General features: G+C 38.4%; 1 protein-coding gene across 29 annotated transcripts in view; it reads right to left on the bottom strand.

The window, feature by feature from the left end:
• Window positions 1-16,789, bottom strand: part of BBX (BBX high mobility group box domain containing) — a 245,215-nt gene that overhangs the window by 14,229 nt on the left and 214,197 nt on the right. For 25 of the 29 annotated variants that reach the window (XM_074332306.2, XM_074332334.2, XM_074332388.2 and 22 more), the window contains 4 exons: window positions 14,825-14,973; window positions 7,204-7,293; window positions 6,139-6,159; window positions 5,771-5,830 (listed from right to left, as the gene is read on the bottom strand). In XM_074332306.2, the coding sequence (XP_074188407.1) occupies window positions 5,771-5,830; window positions 6,139-6,159; window positions 7,204-7,293; window positions 14,825-14,973 (320 nt within the window). The remainder of the gene's footprint in view (window positions 1-5,770; window positions 5,831-6,138; window positions 6,160-7,203; window positions 7,294-14,824; window positions 14,974-16,789) is intronic. The other 4 variants (XM_074332456.2, XM_074332450.2, XM_074332350.2 and 1 more) reach the window with 3 other exon arrangements.

Raw genomic sequence — 16,789 nt, forward strand, 5'->3', positions numbered from 1 at the left:
ATGATTTGGGGCTTGGCCTTACCTCAATATTACATAAGAGATGGCTATGTCAGGACAGGCTTAACATAATTGTTATTAAAAAGCAAGCAACTATTTAACAATGTTCCCAAATACCTTTTCAAGCAAATAATCAAAAAATAGGAAAAAGGCTCCTTTTAAGTTATGGATCTATCCCCAGGTCAAACTGTCTTAAAATATTTATACTTCGATATTCAGCTTAATGTAGGCCAGTGATGGTATATATTTTAAGATTTTTTTTGTTTAAACTTCAATAAAAGCTACATAAAAGCAAAATAAAACATAATTTGGTTAGAAACACTTCAAAGACTTTTGATGACTCTGCATTAGTCTTGAAATTCAAAGCCTCTGATAGGTATAAAGCAGCTGAAATCTGAGTTCTCAATGAGCAATAAATAACCTCTATCGGTATTCCCAAGCTTCAAAAGTTCTCTTGTCTTATCAAGATCCATCAGTTGTCCCTTTTGATTACAAGAGGAATCTTATTCACCCCTCCAATATGATCACTATAGATGTACCTTCCAGAAAAAGCATGTCTCTTCCCTCTTTTCTCTTTCCAAAAAAGTCCAGAACTGGTGGAAGTAAGGGCATGGTGAGGTCCAAAGATGAAGGCTGTATTACATTAGAAGACTGCTTATGGGAAGAAAGAACCAAGGGGATCAAAGAAAAGGTATAGACACCCAGAAAGGGGCCCAGTAGATTGGGAACACAAAGATCATGGGGTAATAGAAATAACATAGTCATAGACAGACCTGGATTCTACTCGTGACGTTTTAATTTACTAACTGTGGGACCATGGTCTGTTTCTTCATGTAAAGATGGAGACTGGATTAGATTAGCTCTAAAGGACCCACTCAGCCCTGAAATTCTTTTCATTTTGTCACATAACCTAGAATAGGGTCCAGACCAGGGAAAAACAAGTCCCCCGCCATCTCCAGACTCAAGGTTGAGGGAGAGTTCTCCCTTGACTAGGTCTATTACCTTCGTTTTTGGTGAGCTTTCACATGATTTCATTTCTGTTCAATGGTTGCTCCTTTTCCTGTGTGTGCCAGATGAACTGGTAAAAACACAGTAAGAAGCCATGGGATGGCTACAAAGGGATTGCAAATGGGAGGTATAAGTTGGGCCTGAAAGCAGACTGGGACTAGGGGAAGCTCAGAAACCAGCACACAAGAAGCCAGGGGATGGAAGGGCGGCCTCCTAACAGATACCAGTGATCACAGGTCCCAGAGGTTGGTGTACCGGGAGACAGTGAAAGAGTAAATCAGGCTGCAGACCAAGTGAGAGAGGCAGAAGAGAGAATACATTAGAAGTTCTCATAAATCACTGAAAAGGAAGCAACGCCACCTCCCTAGAGGTCGTCTCTTCTAAACCTACTGTCAGATCAAGAAGTAACCTGGCCCTGCAGGTGGTCTACATTTGAAAAGGGTACGTAGTAATATGACTTTGCTGGAGTCGAGAAGGTAAAAATGACCCAGGCAGGTAAAAATGACCTCCCCCCAGAACATCCTGCCTTGTCTGGTGGCCTAGACAGAAGACAGCCGTCAGGGTCAGTGTTCCAGGAGGACCCTCTCCACGACAGAAGAGTTGGGGAGGACAGGTAACGCTAAGTCAAAGAAGCAGTTGTCAGAACAGGAGATCTGAGTCCAGCACATTAGCAAATGAAGACGTGCTGCTGGTAAGGGACAGGAAAATGGAAAAAGCTCAGAGAGGGAAAAGGCCAGAAGTTGAGTACCAAGACAGCAAGCCAGTTCCTTTTTTCTCCCGACAATCTAATGGAAGTATGAGAAAAGAAAGGTCTTTGTCATCTAAAAACAAATTAGTCATTTCTCTTTTGGCTTGTAATTGAACACACAAAACCTACCCAAGCACTGCAAAACAAGTCCACAGGGCAAGTTTTTACACTCCACGATAATCATAACACACTCGGAGCGTGTCATCTGAGAGGGGTAACATGCGCGTGCTCCTGGAGCAACATTAGGAATGTGGCAATAAGACATTCTTGTTTTCCAAGCCGTGCTCCCCAAATGTGGAGAAAGTGCTTTGTATTGTTCCCCAGGAGACCACTAGAGTGCTCCAGTCATGAATTCACATTCCAACCAGAGGAAGCAAGCTTGCACTCAAATTACTTATAGCCACATCCGGAATCTCATTGCCTTTGGTTGGTCTCCCGTGAGCTGAAAATGCAGTCAGATGCTGAGTGGAACAGGAGAAAGAATCAAATGAATGAACCTTATCTAAGATCCTGGGAGACCTTGCTGAAGTTATACGGCAACTATTTTAAACTTGAGAAAAGAGGTCAAGTTACCTTGAGCGCCATGGATTATGTTTGAAAATCTAACTATAAACCAGATTTTCTCCCATGCAATTAGATTTATATACTGTAAATAAATTAATCTTATGGAGATTACTAGTCTGAGGTTTATGGGGTGTGTTTTTTTCCCCTTATAGGATTTATAATTTCAACATCTGAGTCAAATGAGGACCATCTACAGATATGACTGAAACACTGAAACTCTAGTGGCCAATGTGCTTTAGGGGAAAGAGTGCTGGTTTTTCCCCTTCCTGATTATGTTGGTCAGGCTTCAATTCCTTATCATGTATTTGGGGCTAATGAGCCCTTCTCAATTCACTGGGGCTGCTGTCAAGATTAGTTTGCGCCAAAAATATATGTGCAAGTCCTTTGGAAACTATAATGTAACTGTCGTGCAGGGAGGCCTGCGGGGTCTCTGCTCCCGCTCCCCATACAAGAACGCAGGATATGGTGAGGCCAAAAAGGAACACCCACGGAGCCATAGATAGGGGAGTCATATCACTATATTCTTGCTGGCGGCTGGGTTGGAGACACAGGAAACAGCAGCCACACAATTCTCAACCCTCATTGCGCTGCTTACAGGCTCAGCCACCATCTTCTTGCTAGCCCCCATTTTCTGCTAGCGTAGCCACAGCAGTTATATTAGTGGCCAATGGCTCACTGGTTACAGCTGACAGCGAACTAGCCACAGCTGATGGCCATCCAATCACAGTTGATGGCCATTTACTACCTGAGCCAGCACCTGTCTATGTGAGGCCGAGAGCCTGGAAACTACTTTCTGGGGCTCTGCCCCCACAGTAACATTAAGTATTAATTACCATCATTATTATTACAATTAGAAACTTCTATCTCGTGTACGCGTGATCATATGGCACCCTAACTTGGTGGAAAGATAAACACAGTGGCATAGGTAGGTCATCTTGGTTTATCTGAAAATTTTGCCTCTAATTCAAGGTTACAGGCAATCTTTTACTTCTGATCTGCCAAAGTTTCAAGAAATGGTTTAGCGATTTTGAATTTTAAAAGCACGGGGCAAAATGCTTAAAACAGATTACAAGCTTAGCATTTAAATCTCAGACGTGATTACCAAACACCTAAAGATTTCTGATATTTTGAAAAAAATACGCGTTGCAAGCCAATTATACTTGGGGTGGTGTAAAGAAAGCATAGTGAACTTTAAGCTATTCACTTTAACAGAAGTCAGGAACAGCTCACAGCTGCATCGCCTCAATTGAATCAACATTTCTATTATAGACATCAGCTGCACACAGCTCCTGTCTAACCTTTGCCTACGGTGGCCTACACATGTTAAAATTATCCTGAATATGGTTTCATTTTCTGTCCTTATATATTTATACGCTGAAGGTAAAGTTTGAATAAGCAGTGATGTGGCCACAGGTGAGAGGGAGGATGAAGTAAAGAGCTTAGGTAATTCACAAAGCACATAGTTACCACCAGAACAAGTAAATGTAGGGGATGGTATAAAAATAAGTCACAAAAAAATGTCACTTTAAATTACTGACTATTTCCAATGCTGAAACTGATTCTTTTTTTCCTGGCCACGTAAAATGAATTAGTACTCTAAAGGACATGCAATTTTCAGTGCATGTTCTGCAAAGTTTTGTTCCATACATATTAATAATAAATATAATTAAATATCACCAATGATAACTCTATTTCCAACTAAACCTTTGGGACAGCCTAGAAAACTCAAAATTGACTTGTTTTTCTGCCCCCCAAAGGGCAGAAAATTAGGGCTTCAGACTGTCGTACTTTCAGCATATCACAATAATACACAATCATCAAGTATTAGAGGGGAAATGAAATTTACGGTTCATGTATTACTACATCTCACCATTCGCCCCACCCCTAAATACCTACATGTATCACATACACACTTAGTACCAACATGGAGGGTGAATCCCAGTGAAGTTAAACAATTTGTCCTACTGAAAAAAGCTCGTTAGTGGCAGATCTGAGACTAGCACCCAGATCTTAATTCCTACTTAATTTATTCTTTCTACTACACTGCACATACCACGGTATCTCATTTTATATGAGGAAGGGTTTCATTGTTTAAAAAACAAAATATTTGGAACAGTATCATTTCAAGAAAAATGTAACACGCTCCTGAAAACCTCATTTGGATTCCTCTTACAGTCCATCAGTGCCTTCCATTTATCAAATCTGGGTAGAATATATTTTTAAAATACACAAGAGCTAATGCATATCAATTTTGGGATGTCAGGATTTAATGCTGAGAGCAGCACACAATTCATATTTTGTTTTGCCAGCTAAGTGTAGAAATAATACTCCACATAGAGGTTATTAATGTGAAATAACAGGTCAGAAAACAGATATACTGCTGGCATTTTCTGTAAAAGGAAACCACAGGAAAGCAGACATGAGGCTCAGGCGACCTGTGCCTACCCAACAGAAAAATTCTGTGTATACAATGAACTCAAATTTAAATATTTTTTGATAAATACCTTTGAAACGTGAGTATTCTTGATAAACGACTTAGGCTATAAATGTGCATTTTAATTTTTGTCCTCCTTTTCAGTAAAGGGATGAGAGTGTATTTGGGAGTCAAGAAAAATAGACTCCCTTGATTTCCTTATGGCCAGAAAGGGTAATTTAAGAAAGGGTTCCTTAAATTACCCTTTCTGGCCATAAGGAAATCAAAGGGGCTGAACGAGACGAACTCTGAAGATCCCTTATAGTTTTCAAATTAACCAATTCCTAATTTAGCACTACAGAAATGGTCAGCTCTTTAAAAATATCTACAACAGAAAAAAGGGACTCAATGGGAAGAAGGGAAGGATGGCCCGTTAACCATCACAGAAATGAGTGTTCACCTCAGGGTCAATATTCAACAGAAATTAGATAACATCACAAATAAATATGATTGCGAGGCATTTTGAAATAAAATCAGCACCTGGGACCTACAACATTGTACTAGTCAATTCAGGACTTTTCTTTGGCTATTCGTATACATGCCTCAGGGCCATTCTCTTGAACATACTTAGAGGTACTGAAAGGGGGTTAGGAAATGTTCAGGTCAGAACCCATTTCCGCAGGCCTGCCCACACCCAGCCAACCCTCACGGCCCTGAGCAGGCTGATTCTGACTCCCCAAAGCATCTGCCTGCAACGTGAACCCCAATGTTAAGTATAACTATGAAAAATCTAGTTAATGTGGCTCGAAAGTTACAAATTCCCCTCTGACAAATTAAACTCCACATGACACACTGCTAGACCCTTAGCAGGGTCTAAAATGTATCATTTTTGATTTGAAAATTTAAAATAATCTGATTACGAACACTTTGGATTAACGATGTTGGTTGCACCTATATAAACGACACCATTTTTAAACCTATAAAAATCATGCCATTTTCAGCACAACCTGAAATGATGCAGTGAATATTGCTTCTTTTACCTTCTGTAGGGTGAATGGCATCCAAGAAGAATTGCTTGTTTGACCATTTATCCCCACTTCCTAAAAACAATGACAGAAAAGGAAAGTGAAACTCTACTCCTACTATAAATACATACACTATAAAAATAAGACGATATGCAAAACAACTTAAATAAAAAGCATTATCACACAAATGAAGCAGAATTTTATTTCAACTGTTTAATTCTCAAAACTGCATCTGCCAACTAAAATACTTAGGCTATATAAGGAAATGGATTAAAAATAAACAAATTTGCCTTTTATGAAATACATTGTTGGATAATTTCCATGATTTTAATCAAGAAAATCTGAAGCTCAAATAAAAGGAATGATGAAAGCTGACATTTTACCTAAAGAGTGATGTTTTTCCACTGGAAGCAAAGGGGGAAAAAAATATTAATACACAGAACAAAACTAAGAGGCCCAAGTGGGGGTGAAAATAAAACCCAAATTAAGTACAAGTTTACATACAGGAACATGTAGGCAGTATGTCCACACATGGAAGACAGCTGCATTTAAAGCCTCATTCCAGAAACATGACAGGCTTCACATCTGGCCATGCAAGTGGGATGCAAATGGGCATCGGATGACAGGCTCATGGTACTCACGACACTAACATGCAGGGAGATGCTAAAGAAAGCCTGACTCCCAGGATGTGTGGCTGTACTGAAGCAGATGGGGAGATTTCTCTTTTATGTGAAAGACGAGTAAGAGTTCTGAACTATGAGATGAGCCCTGAAGAGGTTCAAGCACCCATCAAGATCCTAACAATGAGACAGATGTTCAGAGCAAAGGGAGAGTAGAGAGCAATACATCTCTAGTGACCTCTGGAAATACCAGTTTTGTGGCTGAAGGAGGTACGAAGAAGAGAGTCTGGCAAATGATGAGGTACAGAGGTGGGAAAAACAAAAAAAGAGGGAAGTTATGACTCAGAAGTGGAATCCTCCTCAACAAGAATCCACCAGCATAAGAGAAAAGGATAGAAACTGTGGACTTTCGTATGAACATGAAACTGGCAAGGTTTCGGGAGGTAGGAAAATGTGGTCCTGGTATGAAGGCTGCCAAACTTGACAAAAACAAGAATAGTCAAAGAAAATTAGTGGAGAAGAGCTTAAGAAGACAAATTGCAAGATGCACCAAAATGTAGATGAGGAAAAGCAATTGGGGATTTCATGTGGAACTCTGAAAATAAGAGACAAATACGGGCTTTAAATAAAAATCTAAGTGAAAGAGATCTCTCTTTGTAATTAGCTGTGAAATCTAGAAATAATGAACATGCCTGCATGAGGAGCTTAGGACACGAAAGCAAGCAACAGGCAGGACAAGGCCAAGGCGGTGGCAGAAGCATTACTCAAAGATGAATTCACAAGGGAGGTGACCAAGAACCCTTAATGGAGGACGGAAGGCACCAATACCTTTGTCTGGAACATTAGGCTTCTCCTTTTTGTGCTTATATTTGCTGACAATTTTGTGGAATAAGTTCTTTTTCTGAGACTGGAAAGGACCTACAGGCGATATTAATATACATATATTTTTAAATCCACAATGTTCCATAAAACAATACTGTGTGTTTCTAAATAACTACACCCTCCTCCCACCTGCGGAATAAGCGAATCGAGCCACAAGAAATATCTTGCCTCGTTCCTCATTGAACTAGTAGTGCTCAGCCTTCTTTAGGCTTAGATAAAAGCAGGGAGATTTTCCTTTGAAATGTATTGGGCAGAAGCCTCCATTAGGACTACAGCTCCCTCAGCAGAAACTGCAGATTTAGAGACTAGAGACAGACAACAAGAACAGCAGAGTAGCTGTAGTCTGTAATAAAGAAGATTTTACTTTAAATTCCTAAATATCGTGAAGAAAAGGATGGCGTGAGCATTTCAACTCTCCTCAGAAACTGATTTCACAAGGACAGCACTTTCAGGACAATGGTGGGCCTGATAGCATTAGATAGCTTTCTAGCCTTTTCGGAGGATACACTAGGAAGAAAAAAGTGATTGAAAAAGAGAAAAATATTGGCCAAAAAACTTTTTTTCTGGTGGAGAGGGAGGAGGCAAAGAAGCCTCAGATGGTATCTTCTGATAAAGATATAGTTTTCTCAGATAAAGAAAAGTGAGACTTTTCAGTCACCCATCAGAAATGCCAACAGCAGCGCTGACCTCCCCAAAGCAGGTTATTTCTGTACTTTGCTGATAATCCTACATGGTGTTGACTTAACTATTTCACATAACTTCTGTTTCCTCATCTTGAAGTGGGAATAATAATAGTGCCGAAGATATAGGTTTGATGTGAGGATTAAAAAAGTTAGAAGCTCTTTTAACTGCCCCTGCTGCATCTACCCACCTACCTGGTATTAATTTCTTCTTTAAATGGTTGGTAGAATTCAGTGGTGAAATCATCTGGGCCTGAGCTTTCTTTTTCTGGTAGTTTTTTGATTACTGAATTTAGTCTCTTTACTAGTACAGGTTTATTCAGATTGTCTCCTTTTTCTTAAGTCAGTTTCAGTAGTTTGTGTCTTTTCAAGAATTATCTACTTCATGTCGGTTATCTAATTTATTGGCATATTAATTGTTCACAGTATTTCTTTTATTTGAGTTTTCTTTTTTTTCTTGGTCATTCTAGCTATATTTCTCAAATTTGTTGTTCTTTTTAAAGAACCAGCTTTTGGCTTCATTGATTTTCTCTATTGTTTGGCTATTTTTAAATTAATTTCATTTCATTAATTTCCTCTCTAAATTTTATTATTTCCTATCATCTACTTCTTTTAGGTTTTATTTGTTCTTTTATAGTGTCTCGAGGTAGAAGATTAGGCTATTGATTTGAGATCTTTCTTAATATGCATTTATAGCTATAAACTTCTCTCTAAGCATTGTCTTAGCTGTATTCCATAAATTTTGGTATGTTGTATTTTCATTTTTATTCATCTCAAAGGACTGCCTGATTTCCCTATTGATTTCTTCTTTGGTTCATTGGTTATTTAGAGTGTGTTGTTTAATTTCCACACATTTATGAGTTTCCCAATTTTTTCTGGCTGTTGAATTTTAATTGTATCCCACTGCAGGCAGAGCATAATCTGAATTATTTCAATCTTTTTAAATGTATTGGTTTGTTTTATGGATTAGTATATGGTACATTCTAGAGACTGTTGCATGTGTGCTTGAGAAGAATGTATATTCTGCTATTGTTGGATGGAGTGTTCCATATAAATATATTAGGTCTAAGTGGTATATAATGTTCAAGTCTTCTCCTTCCTTGTTAATCTTTTGCTTAGTTGTTCCATCAAACTTATTCTTTTTTTCCATAGCACTTCTCACCTTCTAATACGTTACACACTTTGTTTATTGTTTAGGCTTGTATATCGTCCGGTACCCCCACCATAATGTAACTTCCATGGCAGCAGGGTTCTTTGTTTTCAATCACAGATATATTCTGCATGTCTAGAATGGTACTTAGCAAATGACTTGTTTTTGATATTTGTTGCATCAACAAATAAAGTTCTAAAACCCTGCTTGGCACAAAGTAAGAGCTCAAGAAATGACAGTTGTTGCTGTTATTACTGATAACATAAAGTTGTGCAAGTGTTTTTTGATGACTATATCATGGCATCCTTCTAAATAACCAATAGCAAATACTTCTGAATTGACTGCTTTGGGTTGGAAATAGAAATAGAAAATGACTCTTGTTGGCTTTCTTTTTTTTAAAAAGTGAGCAATAGGGAAAGAAAATTAACAAATACGAAGACAATATATCATGTGTACATACTATACTAATATTACAGGTATTCTCTATAATCCATTTACAATTGCTGCCTCATACATATTTTACATAAACCAACAAACTGCGGGCTAGTGCACCTGGATAAAAGGGACATAGGCAATCACAGAAAGGAGCAGCAGAAAAAAGAAAAACAATTTGAAGACTTTTCAGGACCACAAATAAGGACCCTAATAATTTACCTGTAGGAAAATAATTAATTAGGAATTGTCTCATAGGGAGAATAATTTCTGTATTTATCAGTGTATGAGGACAGCGGGATAAGACAGTGGTTCACAGAAGCAAACTGACTGATGTATGCAATGGGTTAGGAAAAAAGAAAAGGATACATATTTTCAAACACAACCATACTCAATGAAATCAAAAAGTACAATCTTTTAAGGACAAAGCTAAAGACAGAGCTTGTCAATTTTACATGAAAAAAGAACATCCAAAATAGTTTAAATACACAGAGTAACTACTGTAAACTTTTACTTGGAAACTTCCTTGCTCCTAACCACCCCAAACTATAGCTATAAAACAAATCTAAGTAAACAACTTCAGATTAAAAAGAAAGTGAGAAACTTAAAGGAGTAACAAATAAGATGTAATTGTAGTCACTGAAAAGCAGCAATTTTAGAGTCAAGAAATGAACAATTTGTTTTCTGCCCACCAGTAAGTTGGATGTTTTGTCTAAAGAAAATAAAGTCAAAATTGGTAATGATAGCAAATATACAGAAATTTACCAATATTTCTTCCTTAATTATTAATATTGATACACCATGCAGGGAAAAGAAGGTAGGAAGTGAAAAGCAGAGAAAAAGAGTTTTGAAGGAATTATTCAGAAAGCACAGAATCTTCGCAACTGTTTTTTATTAAAATAACGCCTCAAGATTCCCTCCCCTCCTGTCCCTCGTCTTCCTAGTACATTTCTTGTGAAGCGTGCATCAGCTTTCGCTTCTTTACGACAAAATCACTTGTTGCTGGCATGCAACCTAGCTTAGGATGTTTCGGGGCAGGATGGCCTGTATTTGAAGGTATCAATCTCCTCTGCACATCAACTTCACAGCTGGGGAGAATATAGCAGAGACAAATACTCTGAGACAATAAGAGGGATGCCATAGATACATTAACAATAACCTTTCCAAACATTAATGTTTATGGTTTGCTGAAAAATAGACTTTTTTTTTGGCGGGGGATGAAAAGCTATAGTGACACAGGAGCCAGTTCAGTGTTAGTCTGGTATGATACTTCAAGGTCAGCAGGTAAGGTGACTTAAGTGAACCTTGCTCTTTAGAATTGCCATAAGAAACAAACTGTTAGGCATAACACCAATGTGGTGGCTTATGCCCAGTTTCTACGGTTTCACGTTTTCAAGGTACAAAAAAGAGCAGAGGTTTTATTCTAAAACGAGGCTGTCATTTTTGTAATGGACACATAAGTAATGAATAATCAATGAAACATAAATTCTTTTGAAATAACTTATAGCCAAGTGCTCCCAGCTGCTGGGCAGGTGGATCTGCTGACCTGCACAAAATTTTGCGTGAAACAGCCACAATCACATTAGAATTCATCAAGGGGAAGGAGCCACCCCACTGGCTGGACTTGCATGCCTTATTCAGGGACTCAGGATTATGTTAGGTACACTTTGCTGTCACCACATTCCTGAAAATGTCTGGTGGCAATGAAGCCTCTCAGACAGTTAGTTATAGGACAAAATACTGAGTTCTGCCCAACCTGGGAGCTGTAACTTTCCTGACAGGAAAGGCTAGCCTGGTTAATTGCAGATCTCAGTTCTTTAACTCTGGAAGTATCTTCAGGTTGTCTCAATCCCAAACAGGGGATTCTGTCCTCAAGCTTGAATTTTGTAAACCTGCCTCTTTTATTACCATTGTGATTTTTAAAAACTCAAATCCTTAACAATCTGAAATTCCCATCTCAAAGTAGAAATGTGGATTGGAAAAACATGAGCAAGACCAACAATGTGAGAAGATAGGAAAGATAAAGGAGGAAAAGTGAAGTCAAGGGTCAAATGGGGGCATAATTTAAACACTCTAAATTGAACTCAATTAACTTTTCCTCCATGACCCTACATCGTTTGAAAATTACTATTTTGCAGAGCACTCTTGACATCTGACACTTTTGTAAAAACTGCTTCAGACATTAACAGTATACTTAAAATAATGTGTCAAAACAAATCTCTTACGAAGTTACACTTAAATTTAGACTTATAATTTAAGGCTTCCATTTGAATATATACAAGTAGCTGTGAGAGATAAACCAGAAACATGGAGGCCTGGGCTATTTCAGCTGAACTGCACTGTGAGTTAGATGGATTATAATTTAGTAAATAATTTATTCTTTTAGAAGCAAAGGGAAATTCTATTCCCAAGTCACTGTGTTTTCTCTGCTATAATGTAGCCTGAGCCCAGTTGGAGAAGGTGGCATTTAGTTATTTTCATCCTTTTATGTTATTAGTTTCCGACAATACCTATTAGATAGACATAGGGACAGGGCAGAAAGAATGGAGGGGTCAGTGAGAAAGGGAAAGAGACTACTTGGAAACACAAATATAAATAAGGAGACCATTGAGAAAATAGAAGTGTAAACCCAATCAAATACTGATTCTGAGATATATAACTCTATAAATGCATCCATAATCGTTTCCTCCAGAAATTACATTTCACAAAAATTCTATACGTTTTATATAACCTGCAGAAGCTAAAAAAGTACCTAGTATAAGGCAGAAAAGAAATATAATGAACGCTGAATAACAAATGTAGGAGAAAATAAAATATAGCTAAATGGTGAATTGCTGGAGGAAAATGAGGTTTCCTATGGACACATGCTCTTTTACTAATGAACTAATGATCCCAGACACAGTTTGTGCTGTGAAGGACTCATTATGAAAAGATGCAAAGGGCTAGAGTCTAAGGAAACAATCTCCTCTATCCTCTAAAGATCTGGCAATTACAAGCACAGCTGGTATGATCATTTCGTTAATAACTTGTAGGATAGTATAGTGGTGTTGCTAATGCCAAATTACAATCAGTCACAAATACTATTTCTTTAGTTTGCTAAATAGAGAATATATTAATTTCTGCTTTGCATTAATTAAATTTTGCTCCATGAGTTGGAATGCAGAGCAAACTCTAAAGTCTTGAAAGACTGCCCACCTGCATAATTACTAACAATACTGTGTAAGAACCAGCGACTTTGTGGCTTGAGAGGCATAAGGGAAGAGTTAAGATGATGTATGAAATATAATCCAAAGCTCCAGAAAGCTATTTCACATCAAAAGAACTACTGTTAATCTTAGCTAGGAGAGAAAGAAACAAACAACTAAGACCCAAGAGAAGTTCTCATGAAAATAGATCCTAACATGAGGGGATTTTACAGCTTTGCAAAAATAAATCTATTGTTACATTTCTTGATAGATAATTCAGCCATCTTCAGAGCTCTAAAATGAATGTCTCAAACTACAGCGGTGGAGGAGGAAGATACATCCTGCACATCAATCAATCAAGTTCCATGTTATTGGCTTGTCGGGTATTCATCAGCAACTTTAAATCCAAGAATTACGGGAACTCAAGAGACCTGGCATCGTTGGGCTCATAGCGTTGCTTATTCCTAAACATCTCTAGGGCATGGCGATTACCACTGCCTTTGGTAATCGATCCGTTATGGTGTTCAGCTACCGGTACCTACCTGTCAACAAAGCTACTGGATTTCTGTCCACCTTTCTTGGAAGATTGTGATACAATCCTATTTTATTTTCCCAGATGAGCAAACTTGGTGATGCAACATTTCTTTTTTAGTTCTGTATTTCCGAGACTTGTTTTTATTAACCACAGAGGAAAACTAAGCTAAAATCACTTTTACATTCCCCTCTGCCTTTAATCACAAAGGGGGGATTTTCTTCAGCCTTTCAGAGTTATCTTGAGATACAGCTCTCAAAGTGACCCTCCTCAGCTGCTTCAGGTCCAGTGCACAAAGAGGTTTTGAGGTCTTGAGGCAAAAAGGTTTAGGTTTCTTCAAAAAAGCCGTAAGTTTCCCTAGACATATACCTTAAATATTCCCTCAAAATCTATGAAATTATTTCTCTTCATTAACTTATCTATGGTCATTATCCACAATTGCTAGAATTTAGCAAGATTTATATGTTATATATACATATATCGTATTGTATCCATCCATCCATCCACCCACCACCCACCCACTCATCCAAATACACGCAAGGGAATTAATCTGATTGACATAAAGCAGACAACAGGCCACCAGTTCTGCAGAGTAACTACAAGAACTCTTCCATCAAATCCTGCTCAGAATCTGACCCTACAAGCAACAAAAGCTCGGCCAGATCAGTTCTTCATCTCTCCACTGACTGTCCTTACAGGAGAGCTAACCTAGAATAAAGATTTTCTCATCCGTGTGGAAAACTAGAGTAAGTTTTGCTCACCAATCAATCTTCAGACCTAAAGTAAAATTAGGAGACAAGTTTCTCAACGGGAATAGTGTTGGCATTTTGGGTAGGACAACCCTTCTTCGTTGTGCCTGAACGTCCTCAGCAGGTTAGGATGTTTAGGACCCCAGCCCTTGCGTCTCACAAATGTAACAGTGGTTCCAGGTGTTGAGACCACTGAACATGCACCCCTGTCTTTAAAGCTCCCCCTCTGGACCAGTGGTGCCCCTGACGAATTTTAAAAGCTTCCCTAATATACAAAGGGGAGAATCTGATATTCTTGAAAATGAACATGCTGAACACAGTATTTTTCTAAATTTAACAAAACGAATAAAAAAAATTGCCAGAGTATTATGAGGAATTTTATTTTCATTTCATTCATACTGTCAGTAAAGAATGCAGTTAGCTTACGAGGCAAAAAGAATGATTTTATAGTCCTAGAGTCCAACCTGTTGCAGACACAGGGAACAGAAAAATTAGACTCAGCCAGCAGGTTTTGCTCAAGAAAAGCTCATTTCCAAATTAGAATTCTGGAGAGCAGAAAGTCAAAGCCCATGCGTAATACTTCCAAAAAAGTTACACGTTTAAGGGCAAATGTATAGGTTGGGATGCCTAAGGACAGAGGCTGAGGAGAATTCGGAAGGAAAGAAAGGAGAGACAAGTGAGGCAGGAGCCAGGATAATCTTGGAAAGCAACCTCAAATTCCAACTTGCCACTGCCTCAATAGAAATCCGCTTACACATCTAACAGGCGTTGTAGAAGCTTCGAAGAGAGTTCAGTTGAGATTCTGACCACCCTGCAGGAATGCAGAGCACACATCTCACCTTTGCTGGTTTTAGTCAGTTCTGAGGGCATGTTTCCAGTCTTCTTCTTTTTTCTTGGGACAGGTACACACTTCCGGTCAAATGTAACAGGACTATATTGAGGGAGGCTGTTGAATTTTTTTTCAAATTCTTCATCCAGCTTTGCTGAGCTAATAAAAGAGAAGGGGTGTAATCAATCAGCACATGAGATAAATATTTACACAGAAAAATGATACAAGATATATTTTAAGATGTTTCTTTTGAAAACGGTCTGGACAAAAAACATCTTTTCAGAAATGCTTGAGGCAATTTACCAAAATAATTTTCTTAGTAAATTCACATAGCACATTATCCTATTACCTTAGAAAAACAGAAACATTATTTAAAATGGCCGAATATTTTTGAAGTATAGAATTTGCCATTCTCTCCACTGGCATGGGAAGTTTTCATTACGTTCAACATAAAGCATAGTCTATCCAGACAAGGACCTCACTCTAAAAACTCATATATACCATATGTACCTATATTGGCAAGCTTACTGGTAATATGGTATGTTGCTAATTTGGTAAGATTGGTTTTTTTAAAGAAGTATTTATTGATAAGTACTTTAAAACATACACACACACAAAGAGAACTCAAATATTTTGAATATTAGAAAAACATTCTGGAGAGTTGACCAGGATGAGGATAAGACACTCAGTGAAAAAAGCTAGTTTTTTTCACTGGCAGAGAAGCGACACTGCTTTAACACAAACCACAAGTCACTTCACAAATGCCACCAGCGAAGTTGGAAAATCCTTGGGCTGCTTTTGACTGTCTCTATGGCCCTCATACAGCAATGGCAGCATGCCTGCTGGATCCGAGCCTGGTTACTGGCTTTCATTTATAGTGAGACTTATTAACTCAGATGCAACCCAAACAGACGGGAGAAGCTGCAGGAGAATCGCTGTGCTAGGTAGATGGAAAATGGATGGCGTCCTGGGAGGAGAGCAGCTCTGACTGGCAACTTATAAGAAGCTAATGTGTTAGGCTGCTACCCAAGGGAGGTACTTGAGATGTGCCCACCTAAAAGTGTTCTCACTTTTGGAGGAATGAAGAAGAGTTGGGGAGCAGAGATCAGTCAGTCGGATAAATGTCAGAATGGTCAAGAGAAAAAGGCCATTACTAAATTCTATCAAAGCTGCAAAGGGTGGGGAATGGGGGTGATGCTTCTCCCTTAATAAAATAGTGTGTCAACGTCAGTTACAAAAATGTGTATACTGAGGCATCCGGATGGCTTGGTTGGATACAGCGTGTGCTCTTAACAACAAGATTGCCAGTTCGATTCCCACATGGGATGGTGGGTTGCGACCCTGCAACTAGATTGAAAACGGTGACAGGACTTGGAGCTGAGCTGTGCCCTCCACAGCTAGATTAAAGGACAATGACTTGACTTGGAGCTGGAAAAACAGTGTTCCCCAATATTCCTCATTAAAAAATTTTAGAAAAATGTGCATACTAATGGGAAATCACTTACTATCTGATCCTAATCAGATGTATCAGAAAGCTATCTATAAGCCATGATATTTTCCAGATACTCTGAATAACCAAAAGAAAAATATGAAAATGCAAGATGTAACTCCTAAGGTCCCTTGGGACTCTTTTTCCTTTTGGCAACTAGAATAATCACCTTTACTTTTTCTTGGATAAGCCTATAAAATTAGAACTGCCAATACTGAGTGAATTTTTCTTGGCTACAGTTAACTAAACAGGTAGCACATTTTCTGCAATAAAAAGGTTTAAAATGCTCATTTAGACATCCCAGAGCAGACTGACAAGAACTGGCATCTCTCACTGCTCAGGTACTATGTCAGCATGTTCTAAACAAGGCAAACTCACATAGTCTGAACGTGACAGGCTATTATTTAAAGTGGAGAAATGAGGCAAGACCTTTTTTTCACTCTTGATTTAAGCTTGTAGAATACCACACTCCCATTTATATACATA

Source organism: Rhinolophus sinicus, chromosome 17 (genome assembly GCF_057876585.1).
Source record: "Rhinolophus sinicus isolate RSI-liver-muscle chromosome 17, RSI-T2T, whole genome shotgun sequence".
NCBI lineage: Eukaryota > Metazoa > Chordata > Mammalia > Chiroptera > Rhinolophidae > Rhinolophus > Rhinolophus sinicus.